The following is a 22,517-nucleotide window of genomic DNA, read 5'->3' on the forward strand; positions in this document are numbered from 1 at the left end:
GAAAGTGCTAGCTGGATGAGGTGGCTCATGCCTATAATCCCAGCACTTTGAGATGCAGAGGTGAACGGAATAAATAAAAATTCATTTCTTAATAAGAAATACATTTTGTAGGCCAGGCGTGGTGGCTCACACCTGTAATCCCAGCACTTTGGGAGGCCGAGGTGGGCAGATCACAACCTCAGGAGATCGAGACCATCCTGGCTAACACGGTGAAACCCTGTCTCTACTAAAAGTACAAAAAATTAGCCGGGCGTGGTGGGCTACTCGGGAGACTGAGGCAGGAGAATGGCATGAACCCAGGAGGCGGTGCTTGCAGTGAGCCGAGATTGAGCCACTGCCCTCCAGCCTGGGCGACAGCAAGACTCGTCTCAAAAAAAAAATGCATTTCTGTAAGGCTATATCTGCCATAGATAGTGATTCCTCTGATGGAGAGGGCAAAGTAAATTGAAAACCTTCTGGAAAGGATTCAGCATTCTAGATGCCATTAGGAACATTTGTGAGATTCACGGGAAGAAGTCAAAATATAACAACAGTTTGGAAGAAGTTGGTTTCAACTCTAAATGATGACTTAGGGGGTTCAAGACTTCGGTGGAGGAAGCAACTACAGATGTGGTGGAAATAACAAGACAACTAGCATTAGAAGTAGAGCCTGAAGATGGTACTGAATTGCCACAGTCTCTTGGTAAAACTTGAACACATGAGTTACTTTTTTTTTTTTTTTTTTTTGAGACTGAGTCTTGCTCTGTCACCCAGGCTGGAGTACAGTGGTGCAATCTCGGCTCACTGCAAGCTCTGCCTCCCGGGTTCACGCCATTCTCCTGCCTCAGCCTCCCCAGTAGCTGGGACTATAGGCCCCCACCACCACGCCCAGCTAATTATTTTTGTATTTTTAGTAGAGAGGGGGTTTCACTGCGTTAGCCAGGATGGTCTCAATCTGACCTTGTGATCCGCCGGCCTCGGCCTCCCAAAGTGCTGGGATTACAGGCGTGAGCCACCGCACCTAGTGAGGAGTTGCTTTTTACGGGTGAATACAGAAAGTGGTTTCTTGAGGTGGACTTTATTCCTAGTGATGATGCTGTGAACACTAGAGATGAGAACAAATGATTTATTCTATTACATAGGCTTAGTTGACAAAGCAGCTGCAGGGTTTGAGAGAACTGACTTCAATTTTGAAAGAAGTTCTACTTTGGTTGAAATGCCATCAAATAGCATTGCATGCTACAGAGAAATGTTTTTTGAAAGGAAGAGTCGATTAATGTGGTAAACTTTATTGTTGTCTTAAGAGATTGACACAGCCACCCCAACCTCCAGCAACCACCACCCTGATCAATGAGGAGCCATTTACATGGAGGCAAAACCCTCCACCAGCAAGAAGATTGACTTCCTAAAGGCCCAGGTGATCATTAATGCTGTTTTTAGCAACAAAATATTTTTTAGTTAAGGTGTATACATTGTGGTTTAGACATGATACTGTGGCACACTGAATACACTCCAGTATAGTATATACGTAACTTTTCTATGGACTAGGGAGCTGAAAAAGTTGTGCAACTCACTTTGTTGTCATACTCACTTTATTGTGGTGCTCTAGAAAGGAACCCACACTGTCTTTCACATCTTCCTGTATAACAGATCAAGACAGTTTTTACATGATGTATTTCACAACTCGTTGCCCTCAGGAGTATTTTTAGTTTTATGACATGATCTTTAAATTAAAAACTGTAAATTTGTATTCGTGTATGTTCGGAGACTACAAGGTTCACATTAATTGCGGGAGTTGTTATGTGTCTTACAGGAGCAGGCCCGGTCTGTGTACCTTTCGCGCTAACCACTGGGTCTGCTATAAGCACGCCACGTTATGGTTCACTGCTGCAAATTACACCTAGCCCCAACACTTCTGTCTTCTCCTCCCAGTCAGCAGGAGGATTGAAGCAGGACAGATAGAGGCAACAGGAAATAGGCCACCAAGCATTCTCATCCCAAGTATTTCACTCTTTTCCTTCATTTTAGGTCAGCACTGAGGAAAGGGCGGGAGGACAGAGAGGGAGACCACCTCTTTGTCAGGCGACCCCTCTTCCCACTTCTTCCTGTGTCTTAAATTCCTCTGAATCCCTCAGTCGGCTAGGCAATTCTTTATTGTGCAAAACATTGATGGAACAGGTATTACTTGGTACCACCAAGTCCCAGGACTTCTCGCAACTAACTTAGATCTTGGAGGATGAAGGGATGGTCGAAAGATAAAGACCTGGCTTCTGCAGCCAAGGGTTAGATCATCTTCTCAGCATCCAGATCAAAACAATTCATTTCCTTGTAGAATTTCTACTGTGCTTCTTGGGTCATTTCTGTCGGGCACTTGCCTGAAATGCCCTTGTCTTCTCACCTGATGACCTCTTCAGTATTCTACTTTGTCAATGTCCTCATGGAAGGCAAATCTGTCCCGCCCTTAGCCCCTGATTCTGGCACTGGCATCATTGTACTGTTTTTGATTATCTGTTTCTTCTGCCAGGCTTGGTAATTTCTTGAGAGCAGAGACTATATTTTCCCTTGCTTATCCAGCCCTCAGAACAATCACTGGCACACCACAGTCGGTGCTCAATCTGTTAAAAGAATGTACTGTTCTTTTAAGTTCCTTTTGAGCTGACTGAGAAAAGTATAAGTGTAAATTACATGTATATGTTACCGGTACAGCTGTATATTGCAGAAAGACCCAATAACATCAAGGTGGATTGTTTTTCTCTCATGTAAAAGAAGTTAGGAAATAGTCCACCTTTGGTGTGAGCATCCAGCTCCAGTCTCTGCTGCTCCATGCTGAACGAGTGGTTTCCATTCTAAAGTTCAACGTATGGTCCAATATTAATGTCAGAGCTCCAGACATCAAATCTGATTAACACCCAAACAAAGAGCAAGACGGGGACAGCAAAAGGCTTCTCTCCCAGCCTTCTCAATTCCCCTGGACGGCCTTTCCTGGAAGCCCTATTCAGCTGTATTGATTTACAATTTTGGCCACTCCAGCTGGGAGGAGGCCAGATGTGTAGTCGAAGGGCACCCAGAATAAAGCTCTGCTCTGTCAATGAGAAAAGAAGGAAAAGGGATACTACATGGGCAACCAGCTACCTCTGTCACAGTGAGTAACGCTTAAATGGGAAAATGCCTTCTGAGTGCCAAATGATCAATTGTGTAAGATCTTTTGTTAATAAATTGCTGACATCACATGGATCATCAGTTTGCAAAGAATTGAGATATAATACAATTTCCACTGACCACATTGCACTGACAGTTTAATTTTCATGATTCAGAGCTAATTTTAGGATTCTGTAGTATGCAGAGTTATGAAGATCTGTTAATGCTTTTTAAAAATATCTGTTATAACGACAATAATAGCTAACATTTATTGAGCATTCAGTGAATATCAGGCACTATTCTAAGTGCTTTAAGTGAATTCACTCCTTTTTTGTCCCCTTTTGCTGATAAGGAAGCTGAGGCACACAGAGGTGGGGAACTAACCCAACATCATCCAACCAATAGTCAAGGGACTGAGATTCAGACACAAATGTCTGCTCAAACTTCACCGTAAACTGCTTTACAGGGGGTGCCATAAAATGCCGCTTAATTAACTTGTGGAATCAGTTTCTGCCGACCTAGAAAAAGCTGCCCTAAGTATTAGATAAAATAAACGGGTGCATAATTTTAAGAATAAATGAAATGGTTGCACCACTCTGGGAATATATGGAAAACCTCTAACTTGTACACTTTAAATGGTGAATGTTGTCATATGTGAATTACAGCATGAAAGAATTTGGGGGTGGGGAAGCAGTGGAGTCGAGCACACCAGCCTCACCATGTGTTAACTATGAGACCTCACTCGAGTTACTGCACATGGAATTTCTCATATGAAATGGGGGTAAAGATAACTGATCTCATTTAATTTGCAGTGAGAATGTATAAAAATTACCCAGCACTGTGCCTAATATGTAGAAAGTTATGAGTAAAGGACAAACTGCTATGGAAGATTGTAAAATCATAAAGCCAAATTATTAAGACTTTTCCCACCTGCCAATCATCCCTGAAGTACCAACCTGCTCAACATGTGAGCCTATCTGAGATAAAAATGGTGGCAGAGCATCTTGAGATTTTGATAAAACACGAATTTACATTACTTACCAGTTTAAAAAGTCTCTCATGCCTGTAATCCCAGCACTTTGGGAGGACGACGCAGGCAAATCGCGAGATCAGGTGTTCAAGACCAGCCTGGCCAACATGGTGAAACCCCATCTCTACTAAAAATACAAAAAATTAGCTGGGTGTAGTGGCAGGCACCTGTAATCCCAGCTACTTGGGAGGCTGAGGCAGGAGAATTACTTGAACGCAGGAGGCGGACGTTGCAGTGAGCCAAGATTGTGCCACTGCACTCCAGCCCTGGTGAAAGAGTGAGACTCTGTCTCAAAAAATAAAAGAATAAAAAAGTCTGATTCTTACATTTTTCAAGCTGTTGAAAAAAAAGGACCATGCTGTCTTTCTTATTTTGTTTCTAATAGACCAGTGAGCCAGGTGTGGTGGCTCACACCTGTAATCCCAGTGCTTTGGGAGGCTGAAGCAAGAGGATCACTTGAGCCCAGGATTTGAGATTACGGTGAGCTATGATTGTGCCACTGGATCCCAGCCTGGGCAACAGAGTGAGACCCTGTCTCTTAAAAACAAAGATTGATGAGACCTGTCTAAGATACAGTGCAGTTATCTTTGTGAATGATCTTCCTTCAGAAAAGTGAAAGCCCCTTTCCAAGGATTTTCTTTCTGTAATTCCGAGAAGCCTACAGCACTGACCAATGATAACCCAAATATTATTTAGGCCATACTGTGTAACAGACACTCTGCTAGGCCCTGCAGATAACACAGTCACATCCCTGCTCTCATAAAGTTTACAGTCCAATGGTCTGTGAATATATTCCTGAAACAGGGTGTATAGAGCACTCTTTGGGAGGCTGCCAGCCACTCAGCATTGTTTGAAAGTAAATAATTAGATATCATTTACTGAGTATTTAATATGTTCTGAGCTCTGTGTGGGAATTTTACAACAGTAATATGATCTCATGTTAATTTAGGAGCTAGAGAGGAGGCAGAGACTAACCCACATGCTAACCACCACCTTGGTTAGACCATGGCTGAAATGGGAACTGTATGATTTCAGGGTTGGAAGACCATCTGTTACCAGGTTCACTGGATTTGATTCAACTGCCCTGATTAGATATATGTCCCTATTCCATGTGTAACTTTCAAGAACAGACCAAAAATTCCAAGTAGGGAAGAATCACTCTTCAGCCAAACATCCGTTAACTTTTTCATTAATTAGAATAAAAACGAGTTTTAAAACAAATAGGAATTCTAGAATGGGAACAATGTCAAACAACCACAGCCACGGTTATACCCAAGTATCCAAGAGATCTTGAAGTGTTTTGTGTAGTTTTGTGGTTGCGAGTCTCTTCCCAAGCGATGACTATCACAATATGGTAGAAAAGGTGACATAGCTCCAAGAATGACATAATCATCCATCCATGACCTGACTTCCCAGTTAAACACCCCATCTCCCACCCCCAGTTCAGCAATAAGATTATTCACTAAGGTTTTTAGCAGATATATAGGAATTCTCATGTTTACTCCCAGTTACACGTTGATCTTCCATTGACCCCACCCAATTATACCTGAACCCACGGTTAACCACAGTCAGTAATAAGCACATTAGATCTCCCACAGGGATGAAGAAGGCAGGAAAGGAGGAGTGGAATGAATGTGAACCATCACCCACTGCCAGTGCGTCATACCGTCAGTGCCCCCTTAAAAATGTAATTCATGGCCAGACGCGGTGGTTCACGCCTGTAATCCCAGCACTTTAGGAGGCCGAAGTGGGCGGATCACCTGAGGTCGGGAGTTCGCAACCAGCCTGATCAACATGAAGAAAGCTTGTCTCTACTAAACATACAAAATTAGCCGGATGTGGTGGCGCATGTGTGTAATCCCAGCTATTCGGGAGGCTGAGGCAGGAGAATCGCTTGAACCAGGGAGGCAGAGGTTGCAGTGAGCCGAGATCAGATCGTGCCATTACACTCCTGCCTGGGCAACAAGAGCAAAACTCCGTCTCAAAAAAAAAAAAAAGTCATTCATGAGAGACTCGCTGAAAGTCCGTCCAGAATAGCTTCAAGACATGTTGATAAAAATTTAAGCAGATATATTGTTAGGATGGAATAGAACTCCATTATAATCAGGTACATGCACATCACACCCAAAGATAAAATACACTATTTGACAAGTGGTCAAATTAGAATTATTGTGAACTATAGCTTTTTCATTTACATTTTTTTCTAACATTTGACTTAATTCCTTTTAAAAAAAAGTCAGATGTTACATGAACTTAAATATTAATCTAGCTTTGGCAGGGAGGTGGTAGTTTAATGGATTAGAGCATTTAGCTTTTTACCCCAGAGAGCAATATTTCTTCTTTCTCTCTATAATTAGATAATCTGCTACTACCCATTACCAGGGTAGTTTCAAATTCTCCATACACCTGAGCAGGCTGCTACATATCTGGCCATCTTAATTTTAGTCTTGATTTATTGAAGCTGAATTACATTCCTAACTCTTCCTGGAGCACTGGGTGAATTTTATTGCAAAAGCAATGGGGAGAAAGTTACCGTCATATATCTCTCTTGCTGGGCAGAGCTTTTAGATACACAAGGGGCTCCACATCCCACTGCTCTGTGGCTTGTATGCTGGATTTATAACACTGTGAAGCCCAGCTCTAGGGTTACATACAGGCATATCAGAGATGAGATGGAGAATTTGATTTTGCAATAATGATTACTTGTTGCTGGCGCCCACATTCCTGCAGGCTTTGCCTTTATTCCCAATACTGCTAGCAAATAAAACTAATTCCAACTGCTACCTAATCTAGCAAAACTCATCTTTCACTTAAGGAAGGGAGGCCAAAAGAAGGTAGGCAGGAAGGCAGGAGAATTTGAGATGCTGGCCATTTTTGCTGTTATCTCAAGGATTTCTGCTTCCATTATCATGATTCCTTTAGGAATGTTTTAATGTTTTAAACTTTTGTTTCTTTGGGGGTAATGAAAGCATTGCATCTTTTTCAGCCCAGTGAGTTAATTTGATGGCTCATTCGTACTGTCTCTTCCACTTCAAAGAGGCCAGGTCCCTAGGGCTAGCCAATAGTATTATGGCTCCTGCAGATTTGGCTTGCCATTCCTGCTGGGTGTCATCTGTCCTCGGAGTCTTGCAGTGGATAATTTTTGTTCTCCCCAATATCATCAGCTTGAGAAATTTGTGCCTGGCAGGCCTGTCTATCCAAGTTAAGCTTGAAATACAGTAGCCATATGACCAATTTGGCAAGGCATACGTAGCTCTAAACAATAAGGCCGCAGGCTTGCTTTGAGCAAGATGAGAAACTTCCAGCCACCTGATTACAAATTCCAAAGCTGCTTTGGTGCAGTCTATGAACTAGTCTGTTCATGTAATGTAAGTTCTCCTTCTCCCCATCCCCATTTTTCCTGACCTTCTGCAACACACATACCTTGTCTTAAAAACCCTTAGAAGTTTTCAACTCTCAGACTGACCTCATGAGGTTTCCAGTTCCTGACCGCTTTCACCATTTGACTTGAGCACTGTCACTTGGATAAAAGAACTCTATCATTGACTCTCATTATCAGATGCTGAGGGAACAGGAAATAGACACTGCAATAAAGCACTGGTTCTCAGACCTTAGCATGCATGGGAATCACCTGGGGCTTCTCAAAGCACAGATTTCTGGGATCCAATTTGAGTAGCTGATTCAGGAGGACTCTAATACTGCTGCTGTGATGACCATACCATGCAAACCACTGCACTACACCTGTCCAAAGCTTAGGTGACAGGCATACACAGAGCTAGCTGCATGTACACAACAACTCATGCTTTTGTCTTTTTGCACAGCTGAGTCCAGTTTAATGAAGGTGTGCCCAGGGTGGTGGAGGGAATGCATTCTGTGTTCCAGTGGGTTGGCTCTGTCACCGGAGCAGTTACTTTCTAGTAGCTCTTGCAGTAAGCCCTGAATGTTCTCCGAATGGTGGAGCTACACCAGAAGCTTCTCTGGGGGAACTACTAGCAGCAGTTGGTACAGGAAGATTCAGTACTGGATTATAAAGTTGCTTCAGCCTAAAAGACCGCTAATGCTAATACAAAGCATGTTACCTCACAGTAAACTGGCTTTCATGCCCAGTGTGCCCTAAGCATTTCCAAAACTTTTTTTTTTTTTTTGAGACAGAGTCTTGCTCTGTTGCCCAGGCTGCGCTGCAGTGGTGCAATCTCAGCTCACTGCAACCTCTGCCTCCCAGGTTTGAGCGATTCTCCTGCCTCAGCCTCCCGAAGAGCTGGGATTACAGGTGTTTGCCACCACACACGGTGCTAATACTAAAGTTTTTTTGCATTTTTAGTAGAGAGGGGTTTCACCATGTTGGTCAGGCTGGTCTTGAACTCCTGACCTCAGGTGATCCACCCGCCTCAGCCTCCCAAACTGCTGGGATTACAGGTGTGAGCCACCGCACCCGGCCGCATTTCCAAAACTTTATGAGATTGCTACACAGTAATATTTAGTACCTCACCCAAAAAGACCACCTGCTCTTTTTCGTTGTTGTTGTTTTTGTTTTGAGACAGAGTTTTGCTCCTGTTGCCCAGGCTGGAAATTAATGGTGCAATCTCATCTCACCGCAACCTCCACCTCCCAGGTTCAAAAGATTCTCCTGCCTCAGCCTCCCGAGTAGTTGGGATTACAGGCATGTGCCACCATGCCCAGCTAATTTTGTATTTTTAGTAGAGACAGAGTTTCTCCATGTTGGTCAGACTGGTCTTGAACTCCCTACTTCAGGTGATCCGCCTGCCTCAGCCTCCCAAAGTGCTGGGATTACAGGCATAAGCCACCGCGAACAGCAAGACCACCTACTCTTTTCTCCTCCTTTGCCTTAATCAGTTTTTGCATTATTTTTTATTTTTTAACCCATTTCTAAATTAGGTTAGACAAATGAAGATAAGAAATAATGTCAATAGATGTTGCAGAGGAAATCTCGTGGAGTGGATTTGATAGAACACAAAATAAACTTAGGAGTCCCTCCATCTCCCACCCTGTGCCGATTATGGTTCCCCTTGATGGGCTTATACTAAGGAATAAATTATAATTTTATTCATTGTATACATGTAATTACTCATTTATTTTTTAATTTTCACAAGATTCAATATGGGATTACAGCAAATAATTATCCCCAAAGTCAGAACTTTACTTCTACTAAATTGACAATATCTCCATGATTTAGATGTCTTGACTCTCAAAAAGTAGAGTAATTGGAAAAATCCCTTTATAATCCCATGGTTATATTTGTATATGATATCGATTCTCCAATCTTGTATAGAGGTTATGATGTGAGTACAGCTATTCTTAAAAATGTAAAGGTACTTAATGTATTATTTCATTTCTATAATATTTTTGAGGTGAAAAAATTTTTAGAAATAGAGGACAGATGATAGGTTACCAGAAGTCAGGGTGGGGACAGGGAGAAAGGTAACTGTGGTTATAAACAGGAACCTTAACGGGATCTTTACGGCACTGGAACTGGTCAGTATGTTGACTGTAATGATAGATGCATCAACCTACACATAATAAAATTGCATAAACTTAAACATATACACGCACAATGAATACAAGGAAAATTGGTGAAATCTGAATCACATTGGTGGATTGTATCAATGTCAATATCCTGGTTGTAATATTAGCATTTGCAAAATGTTACCACTGGGGGAAACTAGGCAAAGTGTAAAAGGAAACTCTATTATTTCTTACAACTGCATGAGAATCTACAAATATCTCAACACAAATTTCATTAAAAAATCCAAGAAAAGTCTCGTCAATCCAGAGACAATAAGAGATAATACAAGACCTTCAGGGAGAGGATAAGAGTCCCAAAACTTGAGATTTCATGGTTTAAAGCCCAAGGACACACTCATAGCAGCTGAATGTGCCAGGTGAAATGGCACTGCCAGTGTTGCTTCTCAGTCTCCTAGCTGTCTGAGCTGCAGTGTAAAGATTTCTGTAAAAGCAGAGAGAGAACAGAGGCATATGCTGGACCTCACCATCGCAGAGAACAATACAACTCAATAGTGTATAATCAAATGGCTAGAACACATATTCACAGGCTACAAGCAACAGACTTGCAGAAAAGTAATTGTGTACTTATTCAGTGTTGGCGCCCCTGTAGGCTCCATGAGGAAGGGAAAAGGCTGCATCAGTCTTGTTCACCACTATATCTTAGTTCCTAGCACTGTGCTGGGCACATAGCAGCTGCTCAATAAAGTATTTGTTAAATGTTTTGAATGATAAAATGAAAAGCCCATGTGGCCTGTTAAAGTTAATATGGCTTCTCTCTTCCTTCTCTCCAAATCTCCCTTCCCCATTCTCTCTTCACCCACCACCTATACTTAAACACATACACAGAGTCAGTTGTTTCTGCCACATACAAGTCAGGCAGTCATTTAACCTCTCTGTGCCTCAGCCTCCTCATCTGTAAAATGAGGACAATAATAATAATGACTTCAAAGGCCAGCCATGAGGATTAAACGAATGCAAATTTGTAGACCACTTACAGTATTACCTGGCATGTAGCAAGTGCCATGTAAGTGTTTGTTAAACCGCAGTGCTATCCAAAGTTAGCACAGACTTCAGAGATCAAAGCATGTTCCTCCTCAAGACTCCCCTTCAGACACCTGCCACAAGCTCTAGGGTTCCCAGGCCACCTGCATTTCTGACCAGCTGTCTCTGTCATATGCCCAGGGCCCGAGCACTGTCTGCTAGGGTGCCTCAGTTCTCACCCATGCAGCTTCTCTCTACACATGATGTTTCATTGCTATTCACTTTACTCCCTCAGGTTTCACAGAATGACTCATAGAACTCAAGAAAGTGCTCTCCTTACTATTACAGTTTTATTATAAATGACACATATCAGGACCAGTCAAATGAAGAGATGCATAGGGCGAGATATGGGAGATTTCCCAAATAGAAGCTTACGTGTCCTCAGGAACGCTTCACCCTCCTGGCACTTTGATGAATGATTACCAACCAGTAAGCTCACCTGAGCTTCCATGTCCAGAGTACTCATTGGGGTTCCATCATGTAGGCATAGTTGATTAAATCATTGGCCACATGGCTGAACTCAGTCTCCAGCCCCCATCGGCTCCCCAGAGGTGGGCCTGTTTATGTGGCTCAAAGCCTAAGCCCTCATGGTTGGCCGGCCCTTCTGGCGTGGCCAACCTCCATTCTGAAATCATCTTGGGCCCTCCATGAGTCACCTCATTAGCATAAACTCAGGTGCATTCCCAGAGGCCCGGCATGAATAACAAAGACAATTCTATCACCTGGGAAATTCCAAGGATTGAGGGTACCTCCCAGGAACCAGAGTCAAAGTCCAGTCAAATTCTTTATTATACAGCATAAGTTTACTGACTTGAATAGGCAGAGGGAGCAAGAAAAGCATTCTAGGAAACAGTTTAATGTCTAAAAAGAAAGGCAGGAATAGTCTGCCACACTCATGGCATAGTAGAGAAACAGCCCCCAACTGATTGACTTTGCTATACAGAAGTCCCTCCTTATCTGAGGTTTCACTTTCTGCGGTTTCATTACCTGCAGGACAGTACAATAAGATATTTTGAGAGAGAGAGACTACATTCACATAACTTTCATTAAATTGTTCTAATTGTTCATCTCTTACTGTGCCTAATTTATAAATTAAACTTTATCATATGTATATACAGGAAAAAACATAGTATATACATGGTTCAGTACTATATGAAGTTTCAGGAATCTACTGGGGGTCTTGGAATGTATTCTCAGCAGATATAGGTGGCAACTGCATTGGAATGCATCAGCCTTAAGCCAAATAACCAGGGCTCTGAGTTTAGCTCCAACGTTCAAGCACCTTCCTATTCCAGCAGCATCCGCCCTGATCCAGCATGGCGGCAAGAGCTTCTGCCAGTTAACACCCTGACTACACGGCAGACGCCTTTCCGGCACCGCCCGCTGAATAGATTAAATTTCTCCGGCGCCCTGTGATGACGCAAAAAAAAACCCCGAGCGCGCCTTGAAAGAGGGCGGCCAGGTTTGCGCAGGCGCAGCGCGGCCGCGGGTGGGCGGAACTGGTCGGGATGAGTGGCGGAGGGACAGAGACCCCTGTGGGTTGTGAGGCCGCCCCGGGCGGTGGCAGCAAGAAGAGGGACTCCCTGGGGACTGCAGGCTCAGCGCACCTCATTATCAAGGGTACGGAGTGTCAGGGCTATAGTCCCTGGTGGTTCCTAGCACAGCCTCACCTCCCAGGCGGCGCCCTCTGACCCGGGCCGACCCCCGGCTCCCGGGCTGGCGCGCGTGCGTTTGTGCGGGTGGGGGCGTCGTGGTTGGTTCCCTTCTTTTTCCCCGCTCCAAATGCGTCCCACTGCAACCAACCAGCCCAACTCCTCGTGTTTCCCCGCTTTTCTCTGCCGCAGCCTGAACCATCAGGCCCGCCCCTGTCCATTCCGCAAGCTCAGGACCCCGGGGCGCAGAGCCTTTGGGCAGCCTCGTGACCGACGTATAGTGAAAAGGGCGTTGGACTTGGGAGGCGGGGGCAGTCGCTTAGGAGTTGAGTGACTTCGGGTCATTGGCTTTACCCACTCTCCTCCCCGATCTGTTCCTGGTCGTGCGAGGAGTAAGTGAGATACACTTACGAAAGCGCCCTATAGCACCGTAAAGAACCATTCATCTTCAGAAATGTCCGTGTGTCCTGTGTGCTTTGAGCTGGGAGAAGGTTACAACCTAGATTCTCACAGAACCTGCATTAGGTTTGACTCCTAAAGCTCACAACGCTGTTCCCTGCGGGAAAGTCTTTGACAGTTGAATTGTAGTTCTTTATATGTACCAGATATATACGGTGCTTATATACAGTGCTTGTATTCGTATTTTTTCTACTTGACCTGCTTAAGAAGATATGTCCTAATAAAATTCATTAAAATAGAGAATTGAAATCTGCCCATCGTATGTCTGCAAAAATGAAAAATTTGGGGAACATTGCCAGTGAATGAACATGAATACCACATCTTCTTACTTTAATTTCTCAAGGAATTTTGAGATTTGCATTTTAAACTGCATAGCTGTAACTAAGAAGAATAATAAATTGAGTCACCAAAAGACTTAAATTCAGACCTTCTTAATGACTTTTTCAGACTTATGAAAAAGAGACTTACAGTGAACATTCACCATCCACCGTGATAAATAAATTACTAAAAGCCCCACTGTGTCTTGCTCTAATTGCACTCATTCCCCTCCCCCTTCTCAAGGTAGCCACCATTCAGAATTTGATGTTTATTATTCTTGCGCATTTCTTTATAGTTTTGTGGCTTCTATCTCTATCCCAAAAGGAAATATTTTGAATATTTTTAAAGGTTTATGTAAGTGGCTTTAATCCTCCTGAAACTTGCTTTTTATTATATTTATTATAAAATACGTATTATATATTTTATTATATTTATGTTGATAAGTGTAACTGATGTATTTATTTTTATTTGGTGATTCATAGAATTCCATTATATGAGTATGGTTAAGGTGTTTCCCGTTTTTTCTTTTGATATTACACCTATGCTGTAATATGTATAAATGGCCTTATTAATTTGTGCAAGAGTTTTCTAGGCTACATACCTAGGCATGAAAATGCTAGGTATACATGTCTTCAACTTTATTAGATACTGAAAGATTGTTCTCAAAAGCAGTTGCATCAGTGCACGCATCCACTGGCAGTGGATGAGATTTCCTCTTAGTCCGTAGTCTAAACTGGATTTTAACCTTCATCTCTTGGTGGGGAAGACAGAGAGTAAAACAAGCTAGAGATGATGCCATTTAGCATGGATTAACCCTGAATTTCATTTTATCTTTACAGATCTTGGAGAAATTCATTCAAGGCTTTTGGATCACAGACCAGTTATTCAAGGTGAAACTCGTTATTTTGTAAAAGAATTTGAAGTGAGTATTTAAACTTATTTTATAAAAGTACTTCCCTAATTGTTAGTGTGTTATTATACAGAAGAGAAATTCCCCAGTTTTAAAATCTGATTTTAGTTCATGTGTTCATAAAATATACGAAGTAAAAATGATGAAGAGGTAAAAATTGTTGTTTTTAATGGGATAAATTCCATACTAAACAGCAGGAGACATAAGTTCTGGTGCCTACTCTGGGGCATTTAATATCTGTCGATCTCAGGATTTTTAAATCTATAAAATGAGATACAGTGGAAAAAAAGGGATTTTAGAGATTGATGGGTCTGAGTTTTCCAGACTCATTTTCTGTATTTTTTTTCCTCAATTGAGACATCACCAATCATTCAAGCAGTGAAATTAAAACTTGAGAATTATCCTTGGCTATTTCCTTTCTTATAGGTTCCACATTCAGTGACCACATCTTTTAGACGTTACCTAGGTGTTTACCTCATAAATGTCCATTCTTTCTGACAGGTTTGCCTGCTTTATCAATCAAGTCAAATTAGTTTTCACCCTGCTGCCAGGGGAATCTAACATTATTTCACTTTTTAAAACCTTTGATAATATTTCTGTCTTCAGGATAAAGTCCAAGTATTGTTCTGTGACCTGGCTCCTGCTTTTCTAGCTTAACCACCTGCCACTCTACCTTACATACTATGTTTCAGTGACAGTGATGCACGAACATGCCATCTTGTTTCATATTACTGTAGCTTTGTACATGTATAATTGGTTTATTGTGCTGTAAGTGGTAACTTCTCAAACTACCGTTGGGATGGTAAAAGGTGTTACACAAACAATTTTGTAATTCTGTGTAAGTTTCAGTTTTTTTGAGACTGACCAATCAGGATGTGCAAACATGCCAAAAGGAGAGAACCTTTTAATAAACCCAGTTGGTACAGAGCACTCTACCTAGAGGGCCAGAGCTGTTGCATTAGATAACCATTTCTGGGTGCAAAAGATGCTGTGACTCAAAAACTGTGTAATACTTTACAGGATATGTGCATTTTAGAATATTGTCTGGTACCTAGGAATTAACTAGGTACATAACCAAGTTAATTATACACGTTAAGTAACATGTATGTTAATGTGTATAATTGGTTTAGTTAATATGTTAATTAATGTACATAATTGGTTCATTGTTCATTAAGCAGTAAGTTCCCACAATCTGATTATACCATATCGTCATCATTAAAAAAAATTAAGTCTTTTTTATCTTTTTGATATTTATTTATTTGTCATCATTATTTATTATTATTATGAATAAGAATGATGTGGGAGACACAGGAAATTATCCAGAGACTATTCCTTTACCGTGCTGCCTACAAATCTTGGCTGTTCTTAAAAATCCTAGATGATCTCTGACCTCTCCTTGTCTTTCCGACTTTATTGTATACAACTCTTCACTCCTTGTGTTTCAGCCACAATTCTTCCTTTCTTTTTCATTAACACATCACTATTGTTAAGCATCAGCAATTCCATCTTCCTAAGATGCTGCTACTTCTCATTTTTCGCAGGACTCATTATTTTTGGTTTAGATTGCAGGTTAAATATCACCTCCAGCCCTTTAGTCCAAGGCCGTCATCAGTACACTCTATCATGTCACCCTAATTTACTTCTCTATATAGCACTGTATTCATTTTCTAAGTCTATGTAATAAATTACTACAAATTTAACAGGTCAAAACAGCTTATAGTAACAGCTGATTATATAAAGTCAAACAAAATGTGTCGAGCACTTATTTTATGTGAGGCATAATATCAGGAAGTAGTGATTTACCAGTGAATAAGACAGACATAGTCCCACCCTTCATTCTTACAGTGCTTTGAAGAATGGTCTTTATTTTTGAAGAATGATCTCTGAAGGGCTCAAGAACATTTTATCAGCTAAGTTTGAGTTGCTTTTTTTGAAAAGTGCTTGATCCAGTCTTTTCACACAGTGACCAACACAAGAGCAATTGGTCTTCCCTCCCTCATTGGTCTTCCTGAGGGTTTAGTGTAGCGTAGAACCTCAGGCTCAAATGCCTTTTCTGTCTGTTATACTCTCCTCTCAGATTAGAGGGAAAAAGCTCAACGTGTTTCAGAGGCTTTAGGTTTGAATATACATCTGCATTATTTGTACTTCTTTTCTATCTTGGCCGAAACAATGATACCAGATAATGAATAAATGTGGTCTTTGCCCAAAGCGGCATGGTTAGATAGAGAAGAGCGGCGAAGCAGAGCTGCTGGTACCTCCTGGAAGTTTCGTCTTTTCTGTGCCATTTGAATATTGTTTACTTTAAGAAAAACTGGCTGGCACTTAAAGCTGAAGTTGTTTATATGTTTAAAAACCTTAAGGTATATGGCAACAATTAGCTTTTTCTTTATAAAATTTTATTTGTAAAAGAAGGGAGTAAGTGCCACATGGTGGCAGCATTACTTAAATTACTGAAGTACCGTTAGGCTACTTTAAGCTCTCTTTTTGTTTTCATTAGTATTTAAGGACAGTTGACTGTCTTTCTCCTAACTTTATACAAACTCTTTTCCCCTTGATTCCAATGGACATTATGGACAGAGATTCATAAGGATCTCACCTTTCAGGTGAAATCCTTCCAGTGAGTATTCATGTCATAGTATCAGTGGGTAAAGGCATTGTCCTCTGTGCTACTGTCTTTCTAGCCTTGGAGGAACTGTTATGGCCTTTCTCATGTAGAAAAGAGCAGAGACTCATGGTAGTCAATAAGTATTTAGACATGCTTAGAGAGTATGTAATCCTGTATAAGTTCCTTGTTTAGTTTTTAGCAAACTTTATTCATGCAAGGCTTTATGGAATAGTTACTGAATACCTATGTATATTAGTACGGAATATGTTTAGTTGATAGTGACAGATATATGAAAAATAGTGGATTTAACAAGTGCTTAATTTTCTATCACAATATGCAGAGTTCAGAGTTAGCATAGGGCTGGAATGGTGGTCCTATGATGTCAGCTTTTTCTTCCAGTTTTACCTTCTATCCCCCTGGGATGTTGCCTTTGTCCTTATGCTTACAAGTTGGCTTTTTTTTTTGTTTTGTTTTAAGACAAGGTCACACTCTGTAACCCAGCCTGGAGTGCAGTGGCAGTATCATGGCCTACTGCAGCCTCAACCTCCTGGGTTCAAGCAGTCTTCTTACTTCAGCCTCCCAAGTAGCTGGGACCACAGTAACCTATCCTCTGAATGGAGCTGCATAGCTCACCTCTCTGTTCTCAGTTGTGTTTGTCTTTGAACTGAGAGACCATTTTCTTGTACATGTAAATTAGTTTGCCATAAGGAATGAAATAGTTTACCCTGCTCTCTCATGATTCTTCCAGATTACAACGCCATGGCCGGCCTTTTTTGTTTTGTTTTGTTTAATTTTCGTAGAGACAGGGTCTCACTATGTTGCCCATGCTGGACTTGGACTCCTGGGCTCAATTGATCCTCCTACCCGAGTCTCCAAAAGTACTGGGATTATAAGCATGAGCCACCATGCTCAGCCTACAAGGTGGCTTTTGGACCTCCACCCATTACATGTGCATTTCATGTAGCAAAAAGGAAGGCAGGTAGGAAATAGCTAGCAGTCTCTGTTTTTTTTTTTTGAGACGGAGTCTCGCTCTGTCGCCCGGGCTGGAGTGCAGTGGCCGGATCTCAGCTCACTGCAAGCTCCGCCTCCCGGGTTCACGCCATTCTCCCGCCTCAGCCTCCCGAGTAGCTGGGACTACAGGCGCCGCCACCTCGCCCGGCTAGTTTTTTGTATTTTTAGTAGAGACGGGGTTTCACCGTGTTAGCCAGGATGGTCTTGATCTCCTGACCTCGTGATCCGCCCGTCTCGGCCTCCCAAAGTGCTGGGATTACAGGCTTGAGCCACCGCGCCCGGCTAGCAGTCTCTGTTATAGGCATGTTGCCACTCCAAATGAAATTTAGGTGTTGATAATGAGAGAGAAGAGAATGGAGGCAGAGATACCTGTCATACCAGACATGTAAAAAATAAATAGGAAAAATTCCTACCTCCATGAAGTTTACCATCTAGGAAGAAGAAAGGCATGTAAACAAAGAATTGTCGTGGTGTAATTATTATAATAAAATAAGCACAAAAGACTTGAGAGCTCAGAAGAGGAAACAAGTGGAGAAACAACTTCTAAGAGAGCTCAGGGAAATTTTCATAGAGCAGGTGCTGTTTGGACTGAAAGAAAAATAGGGGTTAGGAAAAGAAAAGGAAATGTTGGTTAAAATTAGAGGCAAAAAGAAAAGTATTTAACAGTGCAATAAGTACAGGAGTTGAGAGGGATTGTTTTAATTAATTCCAATGTGGGTTAAATTGATCAAGAGAAAATTCCTCCAAAGGCAGCACAAGAATTTCACTTGACCTCCTGATTTCTTGTTTTTAGTTAGATTACTAGAGACACTGTCAGGTTAAAACATCATTTTATCAGAGTGTCTGTTCCATATAACATGTGATAAGTATATGTATACACTGTATGGTTTAAAATCTTGTGACTGAAAGAAAAATTTAAATTATGTCAGTCTCTCATTTTCTCTCTGATGCTGTCAGATTACATCAGAAACCAAGCTTTATGAGTGCTGAGCTTTGCTCTGAGAATTTTCATGCCAGAAACAATATACATATATAAATAAACAAATGTTAGTTTATATTCTTCCTTGTGTGATAAGTGTGAACAGTACCCCTCAGTTAAAAATATCAGCATAAAAACAAACGCATACCAGATGGTGAGTTTAAGGGAAGAGACTTTCTAATGTCTTTTTTGTGTAGTAGTGTCATGAGTTTTTTTTTTTTTTTGAGATGGAGTTTCATTCATGTTGCCCGGGCTGGAGTACGATGGTGTGATTTCAACTCACTGTAACCTGTGCCTCCCAGATTCAAGCAATTCTCCTGCCTTAGCCTCCCAAGTAGCTGGAATTACAGGCATATGCCACCACATCCAGCTAATTTTGTATATTTTTTAGTAGAGAACAGGGTTTCACCATGTTGGCCAGGCTGGTCTTGAACTCCTGACCTCAGGTGATCCAACTGCCTTGGCCTCCCAAAGTACTGGGACTACAGGTGTGAGCCACCATGCCAGGCCTTTTTTTGTCTTTTAAATTAATTATTAATGGGCTGTTAGAGAGGTATGGCTACTAATTCACTTACTGTAAGTACCAGTTTGCCTGCTACAATAAATAACCCTTTAAATAAGTGGTTCTCTTAGTAGGTCACGGACTCCTTTAAGAATTTTTTTCCCCAGAAAAATGCATAGAGAACATATGTCTTCAATTTGACTACAATTTCAGGAGCACCCTGGAACCCCAAAGCCCATTTATAGGCCCCGGAGTAATCTGTCCTGTGAATGGAACTGCATAGCTCCCCTCTCTGTTCTTGGTTTTGTTTGTCTTTGAATTGAGAGATCATTTTCTTGTACATGTAAATTAGTCCGCCATAAGCAATGAAGTCGTTTCCCCTACTCTCTTGATTTTTCCGTATTACAGTGCCATCTGGAGAAGGTGGCAGTGGTGGTGGCATAGTTTTATGTTTTTTTTTTTTTTCTCCTTGAATATATCTAAAAACAGAGCAATTAGCATAGCAAAACCAATCTACATCTGTAATAAAACCAGGCGACAGGGTACCCATGATATCAGTGGCCAAGTCACCAACAGCTAAAAGGCTTCTGTGGTATAAGAACTGCCAGAGGGAGTGGAAAGAATGCAGAGGGACTTGTGAGAGCGTTGAGTGCTAGACAACCTCAAAATTCCCATCAGATAGATTTGGGAAGCCTGATGGGTGTTTTAGTCTGTCATGTGATGCTAGAACAGAATACCTGAAACTGAGTAATTTATAATGAGGAGAAATGTATTTTCCTCATAGTTCTGGAGGCTGGGAAGTTATCAAAGGGGCTTCAGCTGGTGAGTGCCTTCTGACTATGTCATCCTATGGTGGGAGGCAGAAGGTAAGAAAAGTTGAGAGAGAAAGAGAAGGGGTCTGAACTTTGTCTACTTATAAAGGAACCCATTCTTTTGATAATGACCTTAACCCATTCATGAGGGCACAGCCCTCATGAACTAATCACCCCTCATTAGGCCCAAACCCCACCTCCCAACACTGTGGCATTGGGTGTTATATTTCCAGCACATAGTTTTGGGGGATACGTTCAAACTGTAGCAGTGGGCCATTTGGAGAACAGCAGCAGAAACTGGGAGGGGACTTCACAGGCTCCAGCTTAGGAGTAGGTGCTAGCGGGCTGTTGGAAAAGCCTAACGGTGCTGAAGCAGTCAGGGGCTCTGGAACTCCCAAACCAAAACACCGTTTCCCAATCATGTTTTACGCTGTAGAAAAGCTGTAGGAAACTGAATACTTTGTGAAACAAAAAAAGGAGTTCTACAACTCTGAAGTTAAAAAGGCTGTTGTGACCACCCCTCCCTTCTAAAAATAGTGGAAAACTAATTTCACTTACAGTTGAGCAAGAGTCAAATCCCACACAATTTATTAGAGGCTAAAGAACAGAATAATATTCCTCAAGGAAATAAGAAAGATTTGACCACACAAAAAATAAAACTATAACCTAGTATTTTATTTTATATACTTTTTGAGACAGTCTTACTCGTCTCCCAGGCTGGAATGCAGTGGTGCGATCTCAGCTCACTACAATCTTCACCTTCCGGGTTCCAGTGATTCTCCTGCTTCAGTCTCCCGAGTAGCTGGGATTACAGGCACCCGCCACCACACCTGGCTGATTTTTGTATTTTTTAATAGAGACACGGTTTTACCATGTTGGCCAGGCTGGTCTCAAACTCGTGACCTCAGGTGATCCACCCGCCTCGGCTTCCCAAAGTGCTGGGATTACAAGCGTGAGCCACCCAGCCAAACCTAGTATTTTAAGATGAGCTCTGGGAGCATAAGAAAATTGTAGAAGCAAGGAAAGAACAATATACCTCATAAAAGGAAAAACTCAGAAATGGTCAGGTAAAATAATTAGCAAACATAAAAGGTAAGGTGAAAGAATTCAGGAAAAAGAAATTTAAAAACATGTCATAAATGAAAACTAAACTAAAAGGAACACGAGTGAATAAACAACTGAAGAGTCCTTAAGTGAAGTTGAAAATTGAAATGAAAAATTGAAATATGTGTGGTAATGAGCCACTAGAAAAGAAGACCAAAGCAATATAATAGAGCAAATATAAAATATAAATATAAAAACTAGGAGTCAAAAAAACTTTCTTGAAGTACAATACTACTAAAATTATATTGAAGGGCACACTACATTCAGGGAAAATTAACCCAGAACAGACAACACTAAGATAGTTAAGAATAAATCTATTAGACTTTATAGAAAAAAGTCCTTTGGGCATCCAGACAAAATGGCTAAGTCCTTTATAAGGGCAAGAAAACGCAGTTGTTAACAGATGTATCTGTCTCATGCCAGAAGACAACGGAATAACAGCCAGGGGTTTTATATCCAGCCAAACTGACCCCCAGGTACAGAAACCACACACTATTAGGTCACGCAAGGACTCTGGGATGATTGTTCCAATGAGCCTTTCCTAAGGAATCTGTTATACAACAGAATGAATTTCAGCTAACCAAAATGATTAGAGAGACTTCTACCTAACAACAGTGGGTAAGCGTTCAATATATATTTACTTTCAGAATTAAGACTAAACCACAGTTAAAGGCAGACAGTGTAATATCCAGTGGCTCTGTGTTCTGACAGTGAAGATGTAGTGTAACTATCAGAAAATAGAAGGAAATGGTGAGCGTCTATGAAAAGTAGGATTTCCTTACCGATTGCCTTGTAAATATTAACTGGAAGTAAAAGGATGCTGTTTCAAATTGGATCCCAAAAAGGAGGGAAAAACTGGGAAAAGAGAAGATTAACACCTAATATTAATATTGCTAATAAGTAGGGAACCAATAAACAGTCACCAAAAAAGTGAAGGTGTTATATACAAAGTTATATAAAGTATAGGTTGGGTGTCCCTAATCAAAAATTCCAAAATCCAAAATGTTCCAATAAGCATTTTCTTTGAGCATCATGTTAGCATTCAAAAAGTTTTGAATTTTGGAGCATTTCAGATTTTGGATTTTCGAGTTAGGGATCTTTGATCTGTGTTAATATAAACATAACCATGAGAACAAGAACACCAACTTTTCTAAATAACAAAACGATGCACCAAAAAGAGAAAACAAAGATCACACAGAGAAAGATATTATATGTATATTATGTATGTGTGTATGAATTTGACTCATGAAATAAGAAAAGTCTGTATCACGTTTCTGTTTAAGAAAGGTAATTTAAAAGTATGTACAGGCCGGGCGCGGTGGCTCAAGCCTGTAATCCCAGCACTTTGGGAGGCCGAGGCGGGCGGATCACAAGGTCAGGAGATCGAGACCACAGTGAAACCCCGTCTCTACTAAAAATACAAAAAATTAGCCGGGCGCGGTGGCGGGCGCCTG

The 22,517-nt window shown here is 41.3% G+C and overlaps 1 protein-coding gene across 3 annotated transcripts in view; it reads left to right on the forward strand.

Annotated features, from left to right (window-relative positions):
• The first annotated feature begins 50 nt into the window (after positions 1 to 50).
• BLOC1S5 (biogenesis of lysosomal organelles complex 1 subunit 5) overlaps positions 51 to 22,517 on the forward strand; it is a 66,332-nt gene continuing 43,865 nt past the window's right edge. For 2 of the 3 annotated variants that reach the window (XM_015135443.3, XM_015135444.3), the window contains exons 1-2: positions 12,182 to 12,331; positions 13,980 to 14,062. In XM_015135443.3, coding sequence (XP_014990929.2) covers positions 12,220 to 12,331; positions 13,980 to 14,062 — 195 coding nt within the window. In that variant the 5' untranslated portion in view covers positions 12,182 to 12,219. 3 annotated transcript variants of the gene reach the window in all.

This window comes from Macaca mulatta, chromosome 4 (assembly GCF_049350105.2).
Source record: "Macaca mulatta isolate MMU2019108-1 chromosome 4, T2T-MMU8v2.0, whole genome shotgun sequence".
Taxonomy (NCBI): domain Eukaryota; kingdom Metazoa; phylum Chordata; class Mammalia; order Primates; family Cercopithecidae; genus Macaca; species Macaca mulatta.